Genomic DNA, 17,134 nt, shown 5'->3' with positions numbered 1-17,134 from the left:
ACAACAGATTTGTGCTGTGATAAAGGCAGAACAAGAATCAGAGAGGAGGAGGTGCAGTAGTGGTGGTGGTGGTGGTGGGAGGGGGGGTGGAGGGGGTCACCACTGAAATCCTCCCCGATAAGACGGACTGGAGCAGCTGTGGCAACAAACGTGTGATGAAATCGAGAAATAATAATCCTCGCAGCAGTTTGTTGCTGCGGCAAGACCGCTGAGATAACCAGTGGAAGCACAAAATGTAGGCCTATGTATGCTATTAAAACAATGGAAGGCTTGCATGAAATTGCATCTTTTTGAGGCAAGGATATGAACTATTAATAACGTAAATCAAAAATATGCAACTTATGTTAATGTTTGAAAGTCATTATATAATAGTAATAACTTAGAATGAATTAACTCGTATACGAGTTACGTTCAAATCTCGCTGAATAGCTAAATGCAAGAAAATATGTTAGATGCTGCAATGGAACAGAAGCTGTTCACCTTCCAGCAGGACAATAATGCTGCAACACCCGCATAGATCAAAGTATGTGTTGGTGACCCAGTCAAAGTCCACACCTACCCAAATTACACACAGCAAAACTTTAAAAGTGCTGCTCACAGATTTTCTCCATCCGCTACTTTGTCTTTATGTAACAAATTGGATTCCAATGAAATCTATTATGAAAAAAGTTCAAGAGTTATGTGTATTTTTGAATGGCTACGGTGGCGTTCGGTGGAAATTCAACAGCGTCCACACTTTATTAGTCTGAAAAACAACAGCTTTAGGAGCTGTCTCGCCGTCTCCAGCTGGGAGGTAACCTATAAGCTGAACACATGCCAGTAAACAAGTCATTTATCAGAGTGAGGCGGTTTAACAGGGAAAGGACAGGGAGAACTCCGCGCTGAGGGTGTGGAGAGATGTCACTTTCCGTGCGTGTGTGCGCTCTTGGCTGCGTGGCGGGATTATCATTACGCACGTTATGCGGAGCGCTGTTTTGGTGATGCGTTCAGTCGGGAGAGGTGCAGCGGGGAGCTGCGAGCGTCAAACCGGAGACTCAGCGGCAGATTCAGCAAAATAACCGGAGAGAGAAGGAGGAGGGGCACGGTTTGTTATGGGGGGAATTTTCACTCATTTTCAATCCCTCTATTCTGGAGAACATGCGCACCGTTAAACAAAGGATTTAGTTTTTTTTTCTTCTTCTTTGTAAGGATACGGAACCTGTCTTGTATTTTAACCCTGACACACTCTCGGGTTCGGACTTGCATCAATGCTTGTTTTGGCTCTGAGGACCGCGGACACTGGCTGAATCTCCGGGCACTCGTCTGCTTCGGAGTCCATGTGGAGCGGTAGAGGAGCATCAAACGCAGCGAACTGAACTCAGTCCGAAATGTGACATTTTTAAAATAATATTCAGCATCCAATCAAACCTGGCGACTGTGACTCCCTCTTTATACTAGATCACATCTGTTTACATCGATCAAGGTAGGTGCTGAACATAGAATGCTGATTGATTTAGTCGTGGGGGTGGGGGAGCAGTGTGGACATCAGTGCGCCTGGTTTATTTAGAGGTCTGTGTTTTAAATGTCCCGAAGAAGATCTGATTTTATTTGGAATCCGGTTGCTGTGTCGTAAATAAGATAAGAGCCGGATCAGTTGCAGTATTTGGGGGAGAAAAACGGGGATGTCTATGCACCAAATGCATAGGTGTGTGACGCGGAAAAGCTGTATGGACACACATGCTCTTGCTCTTAATGGTGCATTTAACAAAAAAAAAAAAAAAAAAAAAACTCAACACAAATCTGTTTAGAGCTCCAGTAAGATGTTTTTTGCACATTTTTTTCTCACGGAGATAAAGGCGCCTGTGTCTTTTGGCTGCGCCTCCATTTTCATCACACACTAAGGGGGAGGAAAAGAGGTTTCAGGGGTGTCAATCACTTCTCTATTCTCCAGCTTTGAGGTTGGATACCATTCCCTATTTTTGGATCACACACAGTCACGCACCTCAATAACAATGGCTCATAGCTGCTGCTGTCCCCCCACCCCCTCAAACAAACACACTCTTCTGGAACCCCCAGGGACCCTCCCATGTGGCCTTTATTGTTAAACGAGATGGGGGGGTGAAGAGAAAAGGAAAGAAAAGAAAAAAAAATAGCTTACTCTAAATGTTTGATTGCCTTTAGCTGCTTTTGCAGGTCAGCTAAAACCAAAAGGGAGACACCTTGGGATGTGTTCCTCCCAGCTCTGCACATAAGAGTCTAATTTGACTGAGGCATTTTGTATGGAAATGGATGTTAGACTTTCTGTAGGTCAATATATGACATAGGAGCCTGTTGTCAGTGCAGGATTTGCTCTCCAAAAGCTCCTAGACCTTTTTACATTTTTTTTTTTACAGTGTTCTGTTTTCCCTCATGAATCAATATTCAGCTGAGTGGAGCTGTTTATTCTCAGACTGTGCATTCATCAGTTAGTTAGCCCCCTCTTGGGAAAAGATGACACGACCATGTCCTCTGGGCTGAAGCCATATGTACCCATATGAAGAGCAGCTTACTACACAGTGTATTCATTCTCCCATTTTGCAACGTTAAACTTCCATGTACAAATGCACCATAAATGTTTCCATCATGGTCTTATGTTAAAAGCAAGGTGCATATAGAGTCTTAAGGAATTGGATCAGGAGGTTTTCACCAAGAGAGAACAAATGGGCAGATTTCTTATAGATCTGAGCTGTGAAGATTGAATGATTATCTCTATATATTATTGGGTTTTATATGTGATAACTCAAGGTAATGTATCAGATATCCACAAAGTGGTAAAAAAAAAATAATACATGCTTTTTAAATGTATTTATTTTATAGAAATTGTTGTGCCGTGCATATGCACTCAGCCTTAAGAGTCAAGAATCTTTTTTAGCTTCAATTTCAGCTGTAACTTGTTTGTGTCGGTCATTACCAACTTTGCACATATAGAGACAAGTTCTGGCACATTTTTGTGCAAAACACTGTAGATCAGTCAGACTGGTTAAAGAGTGTCTCTGAATGAACATGAACTTAAAAGTCCTGTCGCTATCCTCTTCCATCCATTTACAAACACAATTTCTGACTGGCTTCCTTTCAACAATGGCTTTCTTCAAACCAGATTTGTGGATGCAATGTCAATATATTCTTCCGTATGAGCTATGGATCTCTGCAGCTCCTCCAAGGTTATCTATTTCTGCATTTCACTGCATGTAGAGCTGAAACTCTTTTGGGGTTGGTCTTCAACAGCTTTGCACTGAAATCTCAAATTAGCTCAAGTTATGTCCGATTGGACTTAATACATATGAGAATATACATTTTTAACTCTTGTCACATATTCCCAGTGGATTTAAGTCTGGACATGGACTAGGCTATAATCTATACCCTTTCATTGTATCTTTGGCTATAATTTCAGAGCTGTTGTTCTGCTGGAAGGTAAACCTATGCCTTAGTGTCAGGTTTTCTGTGATCTCTAATAAGTACGATAGTCCTATTTGTTTGGCTCAATCCGTCTTCACAGCTTTCTTGTCAGTGCTGACTAAAAGCACTTCCACAGTGAGCTTGTTTCATTGTAAGCATAGTATGTGCTGGGTGATGTGTTGTGTTAACTTTCTGCCACACTAAATATTTTGTGTTTTGGGCCAAAATTTTTTATTTTGGTCTCATTTGATTCCTTCTTTCACATGTATGCTCGTCCAACAGAAAGACTGTGGCAAAATGTAAATTGAACTTCTGATGATTTTATTTTAACAATGGCTTCCTTCTCTGCCATAATCTGTAAAGATTATCTTAACTGACCTCTGGATCTCTGCGGCTTCACCAGAGTTACCAAGAGTCTATCAACTGATTCTTTTATTAATGCTCTTCTTGCCTGTCAGTTTAGATGGACATCTGTGTCTTTGTAGGTTTGCAGTTTTACATTTTCAAATGATGGATTGAACAGAGTTGTCTGAGTTGTTCAGAGCTTGAAATATTGATTTATAACCTAACCCTGTTTTAAACCTCTCCATGCTATAATTCAACGTGTTCAGTAATGAAACTAGCCCTTACAAAACATCTGTATTTATTGTGAGATAAAATTACACACAGTGACTTCTGAAGGTGATTGACTGACTAGGGGAATCGGAGCACATGCTTAGGATTTGTTTTTATATATATAATTAGGAAAACATTTATAACTTTTCATAAAATTACAATAAACAGCATTCATGGATTATAAAGGAACCTGATGTGTAAAATGTCCCTTTTGTAAGGAACTGCTTGTATATGTGCTTTTATAAGGTCAGGTTGTGCTGGAACTTCGCTGCTTCATCTCTCATGTATGCATTTGTGTTCATGCCCCCACTCCCTCTTCCAACACACATACACACGCATGCGCACCCATGTACACCAACACATGCACGCCCACCCCTGTACACACACACACACACACACACACCCCCTCATGCTCACGGCAAGTGGCTCACTCCAATTCCTCCTCTGAGCATCCGGCTGTTCCTCGCTCCTCCTTCTCCTCTGATCACTATCGTGCTCTCAAACCCAATCTGATCCCCTCCTACCCCCCGCCACCAGCCCACCACTCATCCTCTTTCCGGATGTCAATCTATAATTGAAGATGCTTAATCATATTGCAGTGAAGCAGAACACATGACACCGGAGCTGTGCATGCTCAGGATAGACTTTTTTGCGTGCCATCACATCCGACCAGTCATCCCATACTGTATCTGTTATGATGATAGAAGAGGAGGGAGGGGGTGAGAGGGTGGACGTGTAACACTGGCTCTGCTAATTGCGAAGTCAATTAGCATATGGTCTTGCTGTAAGCCCAGTCACATGATAATGAGGCATAATTAGGGGGACCAGGGATCTTTGAGGAGGCAGGGGATGAATATGTGCACTGACAGTTTCCATAAAATGGCTCCCAAGAGGTTGGAAATATCTCATTCTTTTTAAGAGTGCATTTAATCATCTGTTGCTTTTCTCCTTTCAGATTTTTTTTTTTTTTTTTACTGAACCTTATTTTCCAAGCTCCTTCTACATTTAAAAGCAGCTTTGCATCCAAATGTTACAAAACTCAGCAATTATGTCTTGGTAAAAAAAAGAAAAAAATCCATGGGAAAGGTCCACAATTGCTCACACCTACATTCAGTTTAAAAGCACCAGTTAACCAAGTGAGCATATTTTGGGAATGTGGGAGGAAACAGTAGTACTCAGAGGAAACCTACGCATGCAGAGAGTAAAACTGCACATGAGATTGGAGCTTGGAACAATCGGCAGCCTAAACTTCTGTATCAAGAACTCATCTGTTTTCATTTACCTTAAGATTATTAAAAGTACAATTATGCACCTTTAGGGCACCTGTCCAGGGCATAAAAACAAAAGATAACTTCCTTCAACAGGCAGAATCATTAAAAGGTCCCCACTCTCCAAAAGTAGCTAATGTGTACTGCAGAAAATTATTTGGAGAAACCCCCAGAAAGATTATAATGGAAGCCTGGGAGTTATTACATACACTGTAGATACTGCTCTTCATTTAATGAATCATTTTGGAGCAATTAGCAGGGAACATTTAATAAATTGGTTTAAGTAAATTAGACATTTTTTTATAATTAATCATCCCTCAATGGCTGTTTCACTTAGAAGGCAAACTAGACATGCTTTTTTTGAATGGTGATTCAGAGGCAGTAAACACAACTTCACTCCTGGAAGAAGTCAAAAAAGCTTAGCACAAAACTAATGGTCTGATTTTATTCATGATTAATTTGTGAGCTAATAACTCGGCCCTACATCTGAGTAAGTGGCCGTCTGGTCGAATATTTGCACATTTTTAGAAACTCTGATATTTTGTGTGTTGCTGAAATAATCTGGCCAAACCTGCTGCAGAACAGAAAGACACGAAGCAAGTCGTTAAAATGCAATAATCGTTCTGATCGTTACCACACTAATTAGACAGCATCTGGCTGTGTGTTGCGTCTGATAATTATAGGAGTCTGTAATTGTTCTGGACCGCTTGACTCATCGCCTCCCCACCCAACCCCCCATCCTTCTCTGTCCAGCCTGGAGCTCGTCTGAATGACTGCAGTGCTGCACATTTGTCCTCTCACGCCTGTATTCCTGCTCAGTGCTGCAAAGAATGCATGGTGCATTCACATCACAATGGGGATTTGTGTTTCAACCATGCATGTTGTCCTCATGAGGACATGTAATGCATGCAACCAAACCTGCAGCATGCCAACAGAGGCATGTTGGACATGCATGCAGCACGCATGCAAGCTTGCAACCTTGTGAAGTGCAGAATAAAGGAGCTCAGTGCCGCCCGGCTGTTTGCACTTGCAGCAGAACTGGCTGGAGCTGGATCGTTCCTGAATTACATAAGAAAAAGAACGAATAAAGACAAGTGGAAGGAAGTAGAGGAGGAGGAAGGACCACAAGGATCTAAGATGGAAGAAAGGGGAAGATGAAGAGTGTTCAGAGGTCTTTTTTTAAATGAGCAGTGTTTTGAAGGAGGAGGGGCACGGAAGTCTAGCAGAACAGAGAATTTGAAATGGAGAACAGAAATGGCTACAGAAAGGAACATGTATGGCGAGGCAGAAGGCCATCTAGGATGAGCAGACTATATCATCCTTCCTTTTCACATGACTCACTAATATGAAAGAAATATGAGGACTTAAGTAGCATATGTGCTGCATGTGCATGTCACGCTTAACGTGGGATTTTACACACGCATGTGCAGCTGATGGCGTTCATGTGACCACGCGTGTGTGTGGCCTGTGGTGGCTTCCGGCTCACAGGTTCTGCCAAGTCCCACTCAAAAAGCAGCCAGTGCAACCATATGTGCGAGAGGGAGTGATGGGGCAGGAGGACGAGTGAGTGGAAAAGCCACTAGTGTACAGGACACAAGCCTCTGCCTCTAGTTGTGCATCTGTCTTGACTACGTGGCTTTATTGCCTCTGTCATTGGAGCGAGACAAAGAAGGTGATGAAGATACAATAAGGAAGGAGTGAGCTTTTTCCCCATTTCTGCCCTTTGCGGCTCTATCTCTGTAATTTAGAGACAAGAAAGACTAATCAGATGTGATGTGCCACATTTATGTATAAATTTTGTTGTGCATAAATCTGTGCTTAAAAGCTTTGACTGATGATGGATTAATAATAAGTGGTTTCGAGTTGATGCAGTATTGCAGAAAGATGACAGAAGGAAAAAGGGGGAGTTTTGAACCTTAAATGATAATCATGTACGCAAATACATGCATTCAACTTGCACTGTTAGGCTTGCTGGGGCTTCCTGGGAAGTTCACTTGAAAACAACAGCTGCCTGTTCAAAATAGATGTAGGGGCACAAATAGCTAAAGCTTATAAATAAATATGGAGGAGTTGAAGTGCAGTGGAAGTAATAAAGAACAATTTCAGTGAAGCCATTAAGTCAAAAAGTAGAAATCTAATCTTCAAACCAGTTTTTTAATTTTTTTTTCCAATTGTGGATGTGCATTTCAAAAATACAATATGGTTTCATGATTTGACCACAGTAGATATGTAGAGACGCTCGTCATGCCACCACTGGTATCTGGTATCTGTGATCAACACCCAGAAGAGTGTACCAGTAAAGATGTTATTTCTCATTGACTAAATGGATTGTTCAAGGTAAAAACAACAATGATGCCTTATTATTGATTAATTATTTCTAAGCACGGGATTTTTTTCACATAGAAATATAATAAAGTATAAGTTTAAATTTTTATACAATTTGCCTTGTAAGACCATGAGTGATTCATTTAATTTAACCTTTATTGCACGTTACTAGGCATACTGCATTTACAACTGGCTTACAGTTTCTTGTAGTTTAGTAAATCAACCAATCACATGCAATGCATTTAGGCATCTGGATGTGGTGAAGATTTTTAAAACCCAGCATCTGGATGAGAGAGAAAGCAGATTTAATGAATGTGGCATGGCTGTTGGTGCCAGACAGGCTGGTTCGAATGCTTCATAAACTGCTTGTCTGCTGGGGTTGCCAGGCACAACCGTGTTTTGGGTTTCCATAGAATGGTCTGGAAGAGAGGAAAATATCTAGAAAACAGCAGGTGGCCTTGTGGGTGTCAAGCGAAGAAGAGAATGGACAGAGTGGAAATGTAAGTGTAGCTCAAATAACCACTGATTACAACCAAGTCAGAATCACATCTATGAATTCACAACATGTAAAAATAGATGGGCAACAGGAGCAGAAGAGCAAACCCATTTTGCTAAAAAAAGGAAATGTGGGCTAAATTTATACATTACTTGATTTATAGAATAACAGATAAAAAACACTGGGTGGCCAAATGAGTCTAAACTGTAGCTGAACCATTCAGATGGTATGTTCAGAACTTGGGGGGGAAACAACATGTAAGAATTCATCCATTTTGTTGTGTATCAACAGTTCGGGCCAGTGGTGGCGGTATAATGGTGTAGTGGATATTTGTTTTGCAAACTTTGGGCCCCCTGTTACCAACTAACCATTCTTTAGACATCATTAAATATCTCAAAGAGGTTTCTTGAACATGGCGGTGTGCTCACTGTACTCTGTGTCCTTCAACTTGGTCACATCTTAATGGAAAGAGAAATTCCCATAATTGGTGTGAAGCCAAGAAATCTGCAGCAACTGTAAATGGTTTGTGCTTGAATGGCACTTTCCAGAGCATCACACTGCATTCAGTCACATACACATTCACACACTGATTGTGCCACTCAGGGCAGAGCAAGGCACATGAAAGGCAGGTGAATGATGCAAAGAACAGGGATAGACCCGGCAATCCACCGATTGTGGGATGAACTCCTACCACTATCGCTGTCCTTTGTGATGCCATCAAATCCATAGGGTCAAAAATCTCTGACACATTGATAAAACATCGATATACCTTGAAGAATTGAGTCAGACCTGAAGGAAAAAGTGAGTCCAACCCAAAATTATCAAAATATACTTCATGTAGAGGCTGGTATTGCACAGGTATTTGTTTCACCTCTGGTTTTGTAATTTTGGGGTTTGTCTTCTTCTTGCAGTCTCCCCATTATAGCAAAGTATTAGTCTGTATAAGTCACATGCAGGCCTGCATGTGACCAGACTGTTTATTTGATCCTGAAACCCCCAGCAGTCTGCCTGCGTAACCCACTCTGACTCACTGACACTGGGAGTGGGAATATGAAGCTCAGGATATCCAGTGTCCTTTGTGTGGTATGCAAGTACTGCAGTAGTCTATTTGTGGATTACATTTCTCATGTCAAAGTTACATCTCCCTGAAACAAACAATTGAAAGTTTATCTACAAGCATAGAAAAGAGCAGAAAATACTTTTTGAAAGCTGACTGTTTAGCTCAGAATGCCAGGACACTTTGTGACAGCAACCTGCCAAGAGGATATGTTCATCTGTCTGGTGTTGTGGTGCTGTTCAACACACATCAGCCTTCTACAAAACACACTTTGTCAGGTGTGACGACAGCACAGATCTTCTCTACAACGCCAACAATTAAATGGAAAAACTCAGTATGTGTGTGAATGTGTGTGGTAAGAACAATAATCCTGACAGAGGGCAAAATGGTAGATGGACAGCACTGATGTTGCACACTTCAAAAAGTACTAACAAGTACTTGTATTTTTGCTCCAGGTGGGATGTTCTTGTGTGTAGTGCATTATGCAGCGTCTCACACCTTGCAAGAAGCCTGATAGTGAGTCACAATCTTTTCAGTGTATCTGTATTTTTTTCATGGAAATATTCATGAAGTTGCAGCTCTTGTTTTCCCAGTGTTGTAGCTGCTCAGACTCAAGTCTTACATGGTGAACAGGCTGCAGCCAGGAGATCTGAGCTCCGCTTGCACTCTAAGAGTTGCTATTTTTGCCTAAAGCTGTAGAAATATTTTAAAAGAAAAATGGCCACAACCTTCCACCGGTGAAACAGAATACATAGTTGGTTTGTGTGTTCAGAGAAGCTTTAGTCATTCACCCAGCATAAACTTTGGTCCTTTGTTCCATTTCTAAAACGCAGCAGAAGCCAATTGTCTGCTTTGTTTCAATGACAGACGATTGCTGTGGGAATGACTGACGGCTCAGCTATAATGGCTCACCAACTTTTGTGACTCATGACCCTTTTCCTGTCTCCACTTTCTGCCCTCATGCTCTGCATCATCTTCCTGTTCACCTCTCAAAGATGGCGTTCCCACCTGTGGTCCTCCTGCTGCTGGCTGTTACTCATCATGCCCACGGTCAGAATCCGGCCGACTCCGAGGCTCTCCCAAGAGGCTGCGGCTGGGGTCTCGTGCGACCCTACACTCTCCTGTGCGACCTGGAATCCATCTGGGGTGTAGCTGTCGAATCTGTGGCTGCTGGTGGGACACTGGCGGCCATCCTACTCTCTCTGGTCCTGCTGTGTCGTCTGCGCCACATCAGTGAAGCAGAGAAGCGCAGTGGCGTAGGGCCCATTCTCCTCCTGCTCCTTGGGATACTTGGCTTGTTCGGCCTCAGTTTTGCCTACCTGATCGAGCAGGATGAGTCTCTCTGTCTGATCCGTAGGGCTTTGTGGGGTCTCCTTTTCGCTGTCTGCTTCTCCTGCCTGTTGGTTCAGGGGGTCCGTCTGCGCAGGCTTGGCCGAGAACGGCGAAGCCCCGGCGGATGTGCTCTAACAGGTCTGGCATTAGGTCTGAGTGCCGTGCAGGGCATCATTGCCGCTGAGTGGCTACTTCTGACCGTACTGAGGGAAGGTAGAGCAGCCTGTCAGTACATGCCTTTGGACTTCTCATTAGCCTGCAGCTATGTACTAGCTCTGCTTCTCGCTGCCCTTACTGCCGCCTCCTTAGCCCTGTGTGGAAAAACACGTCAGTGGCGCTGCAATGCTGTCTGGCTGCTGGTGACATGCCTGCTGTCATTGCTGCTGTGGGTGGCCTGGGTGGGCTTCTACCTGTATGGTAACGACTGGCTCGGCAGGTCCCCAGAGTGGAACGACCCCGCACTGGCGATAGCTTTGGTGGCTCAGGGCTGGCTCCTGCTGATCTTCCATGCTATTCCCGAATCCCACATCTGCTTGAGACCCCCACCACAACCCACCGCCCCAGACTACTTTGACACATCCCAGAACTCAACACGGATGAGGGAGACGAGCTTTGATGAAGACATCCCTTTGTCTCACCGGCAGTTTGTGGAGAACCAGGGCTATGGATACAACGACGAGAACACAGCAGGTACACTACCGTTCAATATTCTAGAGAGCATCATTTGTGTGGGCAGCTTGTAGGACGAATGTAGGCCAAAGTGAAAAATGAAACTCCAGGAAAGGTTTGCCTGAGAGCCTAGAAATAGGTGTTGGAGGAAAATTTCTGTTGCGTAGGAAGTGTTTCAGGAGGGAAAGCAAAGTGATGAGTCAAAATGAGTAATCTGTGTTCCCCTCTTAGGCTTGAGGAGTGGTGGCAATGCCGGCCAACATAACAGTAACACGGGTGCCAGGCCCAGTGCTCCCTTCCGCAGCAACGTCTACCAGCCCACAGAGATGACCATGATCCTGAACGGGGGAGCGGTGAGTACATCTTCCCAGTCACAGGTACACGCCGCTTACACGCCGCTGTTACACTCCATCACGCCGACCAGACTGCATGTACGTTAGTTCCTTATGGATCATGCGTCATTGCACAAGGAGAGAGAGGTGTGTGCCTGCATGCTCATGTCTCTGCAAATGCATGGACTGGTTTGGTCGCTCATCACTCAAACTCACAAAGTGATTTGTGTGAGTGATTGTGAGGGAGCCTCAGTGTCTTTAACTTGCCCATAAATTTTATTCATTTGTTGAGTGATACAACTGCCTGCTGGACTGTAACGTCAAGAGGAGTGTACATCCTGGCTGGCACAGGATGACCACTTTCATAGATGATTTTATGTTTAGTCCAAAATTATTCAAACCTGGCAGGTTCAGGTTCAGAGAAATCTTTATAAATTTTTTAAATGCGTTCCTTTTTATTTGAAGTAATATTCAAATTTGGATTTGTCCAGTCAGAGAGCAGATTTAATTTTTGACAAAGAATCTGTGGTAGGAGCTAAAGATTAGGGTGATGGCAAGGAGCCCTTCCAATCTCAAAGACTTGGAGCTCATCACCAAAGATAAATTGTCAAAACACCAGTGGAAATAATACAAAAAGTCGGTTCACAGCTACAAGAAGAATTTGATAGCTAAGGGTCTGAGAACTTTCACAAGCAATATTTTTGACAAAATGTATACAAGACTGCTTTAAATTTTTTGACATTTAAACTCCTTCTGCTTTGCTTATTCTTTGAGAAATACCCGTCTTGTTTCCTATCAGAAACCAAGTTCTTAGTTGACAAAAATAATTTAAAATCCAAATCTGCCAGTGGTTTGAATAATTTGGGATTTAACTATAGGTTCCCTACACAACAGCGCTATAACTGAAATCCTACATCAGTAGCCTAACTATTGTTTAACTAGTTTGCATAATATTACTAATTAATGCATTAGGAATACTGATTTTACTGACTTAACCTGTTTTGCATTAAGGAATATAAATTCATGTTTGCTAACAAATATTTTATGATGTGCAAAAAAGAAAAAAGAAAATCACTTAAATTTATGATAAATTCAAAATCAAAGATTGCATTCAACAAGCCTTTAGTTAAACCCAAATATTCTTTAGTCTTTGGCAAAGTTCCCGTCTAAAACTTTAAGCTAGTGTAACGAACCAGGGGAAATATAGCATTTAGCAAAACATATTTGACTACATGATGTTTCTAGGCTGTTTATCATTTACACGCCAATTTCATTTCATCCACAGGTGCCCTCTGCCCCTCCCACTTACACTGGCAGGCAGCTGTGGTGAACAAGAGGAAAGACGATGTTTGATGGAAAATGGCGAGAAGAAGAGGACGGAGGGAGGAAGGGGTCCAGGACTGTCTGGGTGGGGCAGGCATCTAGTTGGACTGGACTTTAGGCTTGTGTGCCTGCAGGGCCCTTTCATGTACAGACTTTATCACTGACTGTGTGCCAAACAATTATGGAACGAATGTGAGTGAGACTGAGAGAGGGTTGCATATGGAGGACAGAGCTAAAACTTTTCTAGTCAATAAGTATTTATGGAAGAGTTGCAAAACGTGAACTGAAATGTGTCCAGTATGATAGTGGCCAAACAGAACTCACAATATTATCTGAAATTATTATTATTATTGTTATTACAATACATTATCTCTCTTTTTTGGTATGATTGGTTCCGTTGACACTCCAGCACTGCAGGCATCTTTGAAAACTGTGAAAGCAAACTTCGTCCTGTTCTAGCTCTTATCCTGTCAGGTGCAATGTTTTTCTGCTTTACGGTGCTGGCATTGAAGCGGAAACCTTTAACTCTGTCCTCCATCCATTCACACTGTAAGAGTGCCGCTCTCTTAAAAACAAGTCACCCTCTGTTGGTGTCTATATACGGGAATGAGTGCGTTTGTGTGATCTGTACAGCTCTCACACTCCAAACCCTCCTTCTCCTCCTCCTTTGGACTGTTAGCCCTGGCCTTTTCCCCTCCTCTTCCCTGCACTGTCTGTGACTACAACACATAACTCTCCTCACCTTGCGTCATCATCCCACTTGCATGGACACATTGCGAATACAAACTGTGAAGCCTGAATATAAAGGGGACAGTTACATGAAGCGAGCACAGACATGACAAAAGTAAATCTGGAGGGCCTTACCCATCATGCTGCTATTGAACCGCTACTAGAGATTTAAAAAAAAAAGCAGAGCGGCTCGTGATTGGACAAGGAAGGCGTCAGTCGTCAGCAGGGGAGGTGCAGCTTTGGGAATCTGGGTCAGACTTCTGCACTCTCCACGCATCTCCGGTGGCCAGTGGCGGATGGAAGCAGCCAGGAGAAACCGTCACATTAGATCAGCAGGAAGCGGAGCGAGGAAATGAATCGGCCTCTTGCTCCCGGTTCCTCTGTCTGTGTTTGTGTGCATACTGTATGTGAGTTTTGTGATTTCGTGAGGGCTCACAAGTTGTTTTCTGGTGCTAAAATTCTTTGCAGTGAGGTATAGAAATGACAGGAACAACGCCGGTGTGGATCCACTCGTCAAAGAACAAGTGACAGACTATATTTAGAGCTGCTTCTGCTGTGTGGAGATCTTATGGAGTCTCAGAGAGATCAGGTTTACACTGTGTGGTGGAAAGAAGAGGATCAAATGCAGAAGAAGATGCAGGAGGGGGCATATAGAGAGGGATGGTGTTGAGGCCAGATCTTCTTCAGTCACTCTCAAATCTATATGAGAAAACAGCCTTCCAGTCTCTATGTGTGCATGATGTGGGAGCCTCTCCTCCTCCTCCTCCTCTTCCTCCTCCTCACTTTCTCCCAGTCTCTCATAGCTTAAGTCCCTATGCCAAGAAGAACTCCATGTTTCACTGGAGTCTCTGTTTTACACACTTTCCCTACATCATGACACCAGCTCTGTTTCACCTGAGAAACTGTGTACATACTGTAGTAGTGCTGTAATGCTTTGCTTGCTCGTTTACATTTTTTTCTCCTTTTTATTTTAATGATAGGCTGAGTTTAGACATGGGTCATGCACTGGAGAACTGATTTTAATTTGGATTAACTTGCTTGCTTTGTGTTCATGCTCTGCCTTGTTTTCATATGCTTTTATTTTTCTCTTGCTGGTGTCTTTAATTCTTTTCTTTTAGCTAGAGTTTTGAAAATGTTTTTGCCAACGCTAGATGTGCTTTTATTTTTTTCCTTTTGGACTATTGTTCATGAATATTTTGCAATTCATTTAAAGGGATTTATGTTGGTTGCACCTACTGATCGCTGTTTTTATTTTCAGAAAAAAATGACAATAGCTGTGAATAACTTTGGCACTTCATGCAGTAAACAAAGACTATTTTTATGAAACTTAGAGCAGAGCAGGATGGGTCGACCACACTAAATAATACAGTCCCTTGCAGAAGTATTTTTATTCCCTGAACATTTTTCACAGTTAGTCAAAATGTAACCGTAAACTTAAAACATATTTTATTGTCAAATCACAGCATATGACTGACCAACATAAAGCAAAGACAACTGAGATGGGGAAAGATAAATGTTATTAATTATATATTTATGAAAGATTTTCAAAAACTGTAAATAGTGGCATGCATTTGCATACTTGAGTCAGGGTCGGGTTAGTCTATTGGAGCCTCTACGATTTTCCTCCAGTATTCTATTTCCACATAATGATATAGTGCTGTGTTTCACAGTGGAGATGGTGTGTTCAAGGTGATGTCCAGTATTAGTTTTCCGCTATATTCAGCATTTTCATGTAGGCTTAAAATCCCTATTTTGGTCTAATCTCTTCTGATAAGATTAAATGTCTTTTTTTTCTTGTCAATTAAAGGCCAACAAATTCTGTCACCTGAGTTGAGGATCTCTGCAGCACCTCCAGAGTAACATACTGTATATGGTATTATTTAGAAACATATGATTGATCATTGATCTGTCTGGTGCATTCATGTTGTGAGACCTTCATAAAACAGCTGGTCTTATATTCATTTTAAATTGGACTCTATTTTAATTTGGTGGATTCTGCACTGAACCTTTTTAGGGAGGACTAAATACAAATGTATGCGACATCTTTCTGAATTTTATTTGTAAAATAATTTGAAAGCCAGGCATCAATTTCCTTTACTTTACAACTAAGCACTACTTTGTGTTTGTCTGTTAGATAAAATCCCAAAGGGAATACATAAATGTTTGTGGTTGTAATATGAAAGTTCAGGGAGTATAAATAATTTTGCAAGGCACTGTAAGATCACCAAAAGCCATGGTAATGATATCTGAACTTGCATCAGCCCTGAGCTAAGAAAAGTTTGGGGGGTTAGCCCCTGACTGCTGCTGTACGTTTATGTCTCAAACTATGGCTACTCTAAAACAGGACAACTACTTGCAGGCCAGCTTCATACCCAGACACAGCTTGTCGTCTCTGCCTGAGCCGTGTCTGGGCCAATCCTGGTCAGAAACAGATCAGTGCAAGGAGAAGAGTCCTCAGGGGTTTTCATGGTCACCAGTACATTTCTCACAATCGAGGAGGGATGTTTGAGTTCTCATGATGTTTTCACTCGGTGTGGACTACAAAAAAAAGGAAGAATAACAACATGTTGTGACTTTGTAGATTTTGCACTCGTCAACTACCTATCTGTGCATGCTTAATCACCATTTCTACATATAAGATCTTTCTCAGACGTACTTTTCAATACTAACTATTTATGTAACGGTCATGTGACAGCAATCATACTTTCAGTGTATATCAGAAGACACACTTAATGTCTGTGCTATGGAAAACACAAAAGCAAGCTGCTTGTTGTGAAGTAAAGAGATTAAAATCAGAGGTCGGTCCAACATAGAGTGATTCCCAATGAAGGAAACAACATGCCATCTTCAGTGGACCTAAGAATACTTTCCTCTGCTTGGGTTTGAAGACTTAAAGGTTTTTAAAAAAGAGAATCGTCTGACTGATATTGTCTCTGTGTTACAAATCAAGTAGACTGTGGTGAAATTTGCACAAAACTTCTATGTTGAGTTTGTTGTCCCTGGGCAGCCTATCTGAACAACACCCCACCCTCCTGGGCTTTCCTCTCCCGATTCTTCTTGCCTTCAGACTGTTCTAGCAGGGCAGCTGACAGGGGCAATATTGGTTTTCACAGCTATGACTGTGCAGTGATGAGGCATGCATATGTATAGAAACTTGATTTCTTGATTAGAAAAAAAAAGAGAAAAAAAAAGTAAAACAGTTAACTCCGTTGTTTCTGTAACCGATTCAGGACGAAAAAAGTTCAATAAAAGTGTCATGTTTGTAGTGAACTTTTACCTGGATATGGTGTTTTATTCTTGTAAATTGTAATTGTTTTGAAAAGTGTAAAAGAAGAAAAGCCAAGTTAATGTTGAACATTGGGAGGAAAGTAAAAATTGCAGTTTTTTTAAAGAAACCTAAACTATTAAAAGGTGATTTAAAAAAGAAAGTAACATCGTCTATCTTTGTGGATACAGTTTATAAAGCTAATCCTGTTGTTTCATAAAAGTGTATACACATTTTTAAAAGGAGTATGACTTTTTGTAAAATAAGTTTGGCTTATTACTTTATATTTTTGAATTATTTTCAGCTCCT

The 17,134-nt window shown here is 41.8% G+C and overlaps 1 protein-coding gene across 2 annotated transcripts; it reads left to right on the top strand.

The window, feature by feature from the left end:
* The first annotated feature begins 843 nt into the window (after nt 1-843).
* On the top strand, nt 844-16,842 carry gprc5b (G protein-coupled receptor class C group 5 member B). Of its 2 annotated transcripts, none has more exons than XM_014472456.2 (4): nt 844-1,462; nt 10,171-11,197; nt 11,408-11,553; nt 12,794-16,842. In XM_014472456.2, exons 2-4 carry the CDS (start codon nt 10,171-10,173, stop codon nt 12,836-12,838), a joined length of 1,218 nt encoding a protein of 405 aa, XP_014327942.1. In that variant the 5' UTR covers nt 844-1,462; the 3' UTR covers nt 12,839-16,842. The 2 variants fall into 2 exon arrangements, with proteins under 2 accessions (XP_014327942.1, XP_005808918.1); XM_005808861.2 differs by having other exon boundaries at nt 845-1,462; nt 11,408-11,529.
* The last annotated feature ends 292 nt before the right edge of the window (nt 16,843-17,134 follow it).

Source organism: Xiphophorus maculatus, chromosome 16 (genome assembly GCF_002775205.1).
Source record: "Xiphophorus maculatus strain JP 163 A chromosome 16, X_maculatus-5.0-male, whole genome shotgun sequence".
Taxonomy (NCBI): Eukaryota; Metazoa; Chordata; class Actinopteri; order Cyprinodontiformes; family Poeciliidae; genus Xiphophorus; species Xiphophorus maculatus.
This window is presented reverse-complemented; position numbering and strand designations above follow the sequence as displayed.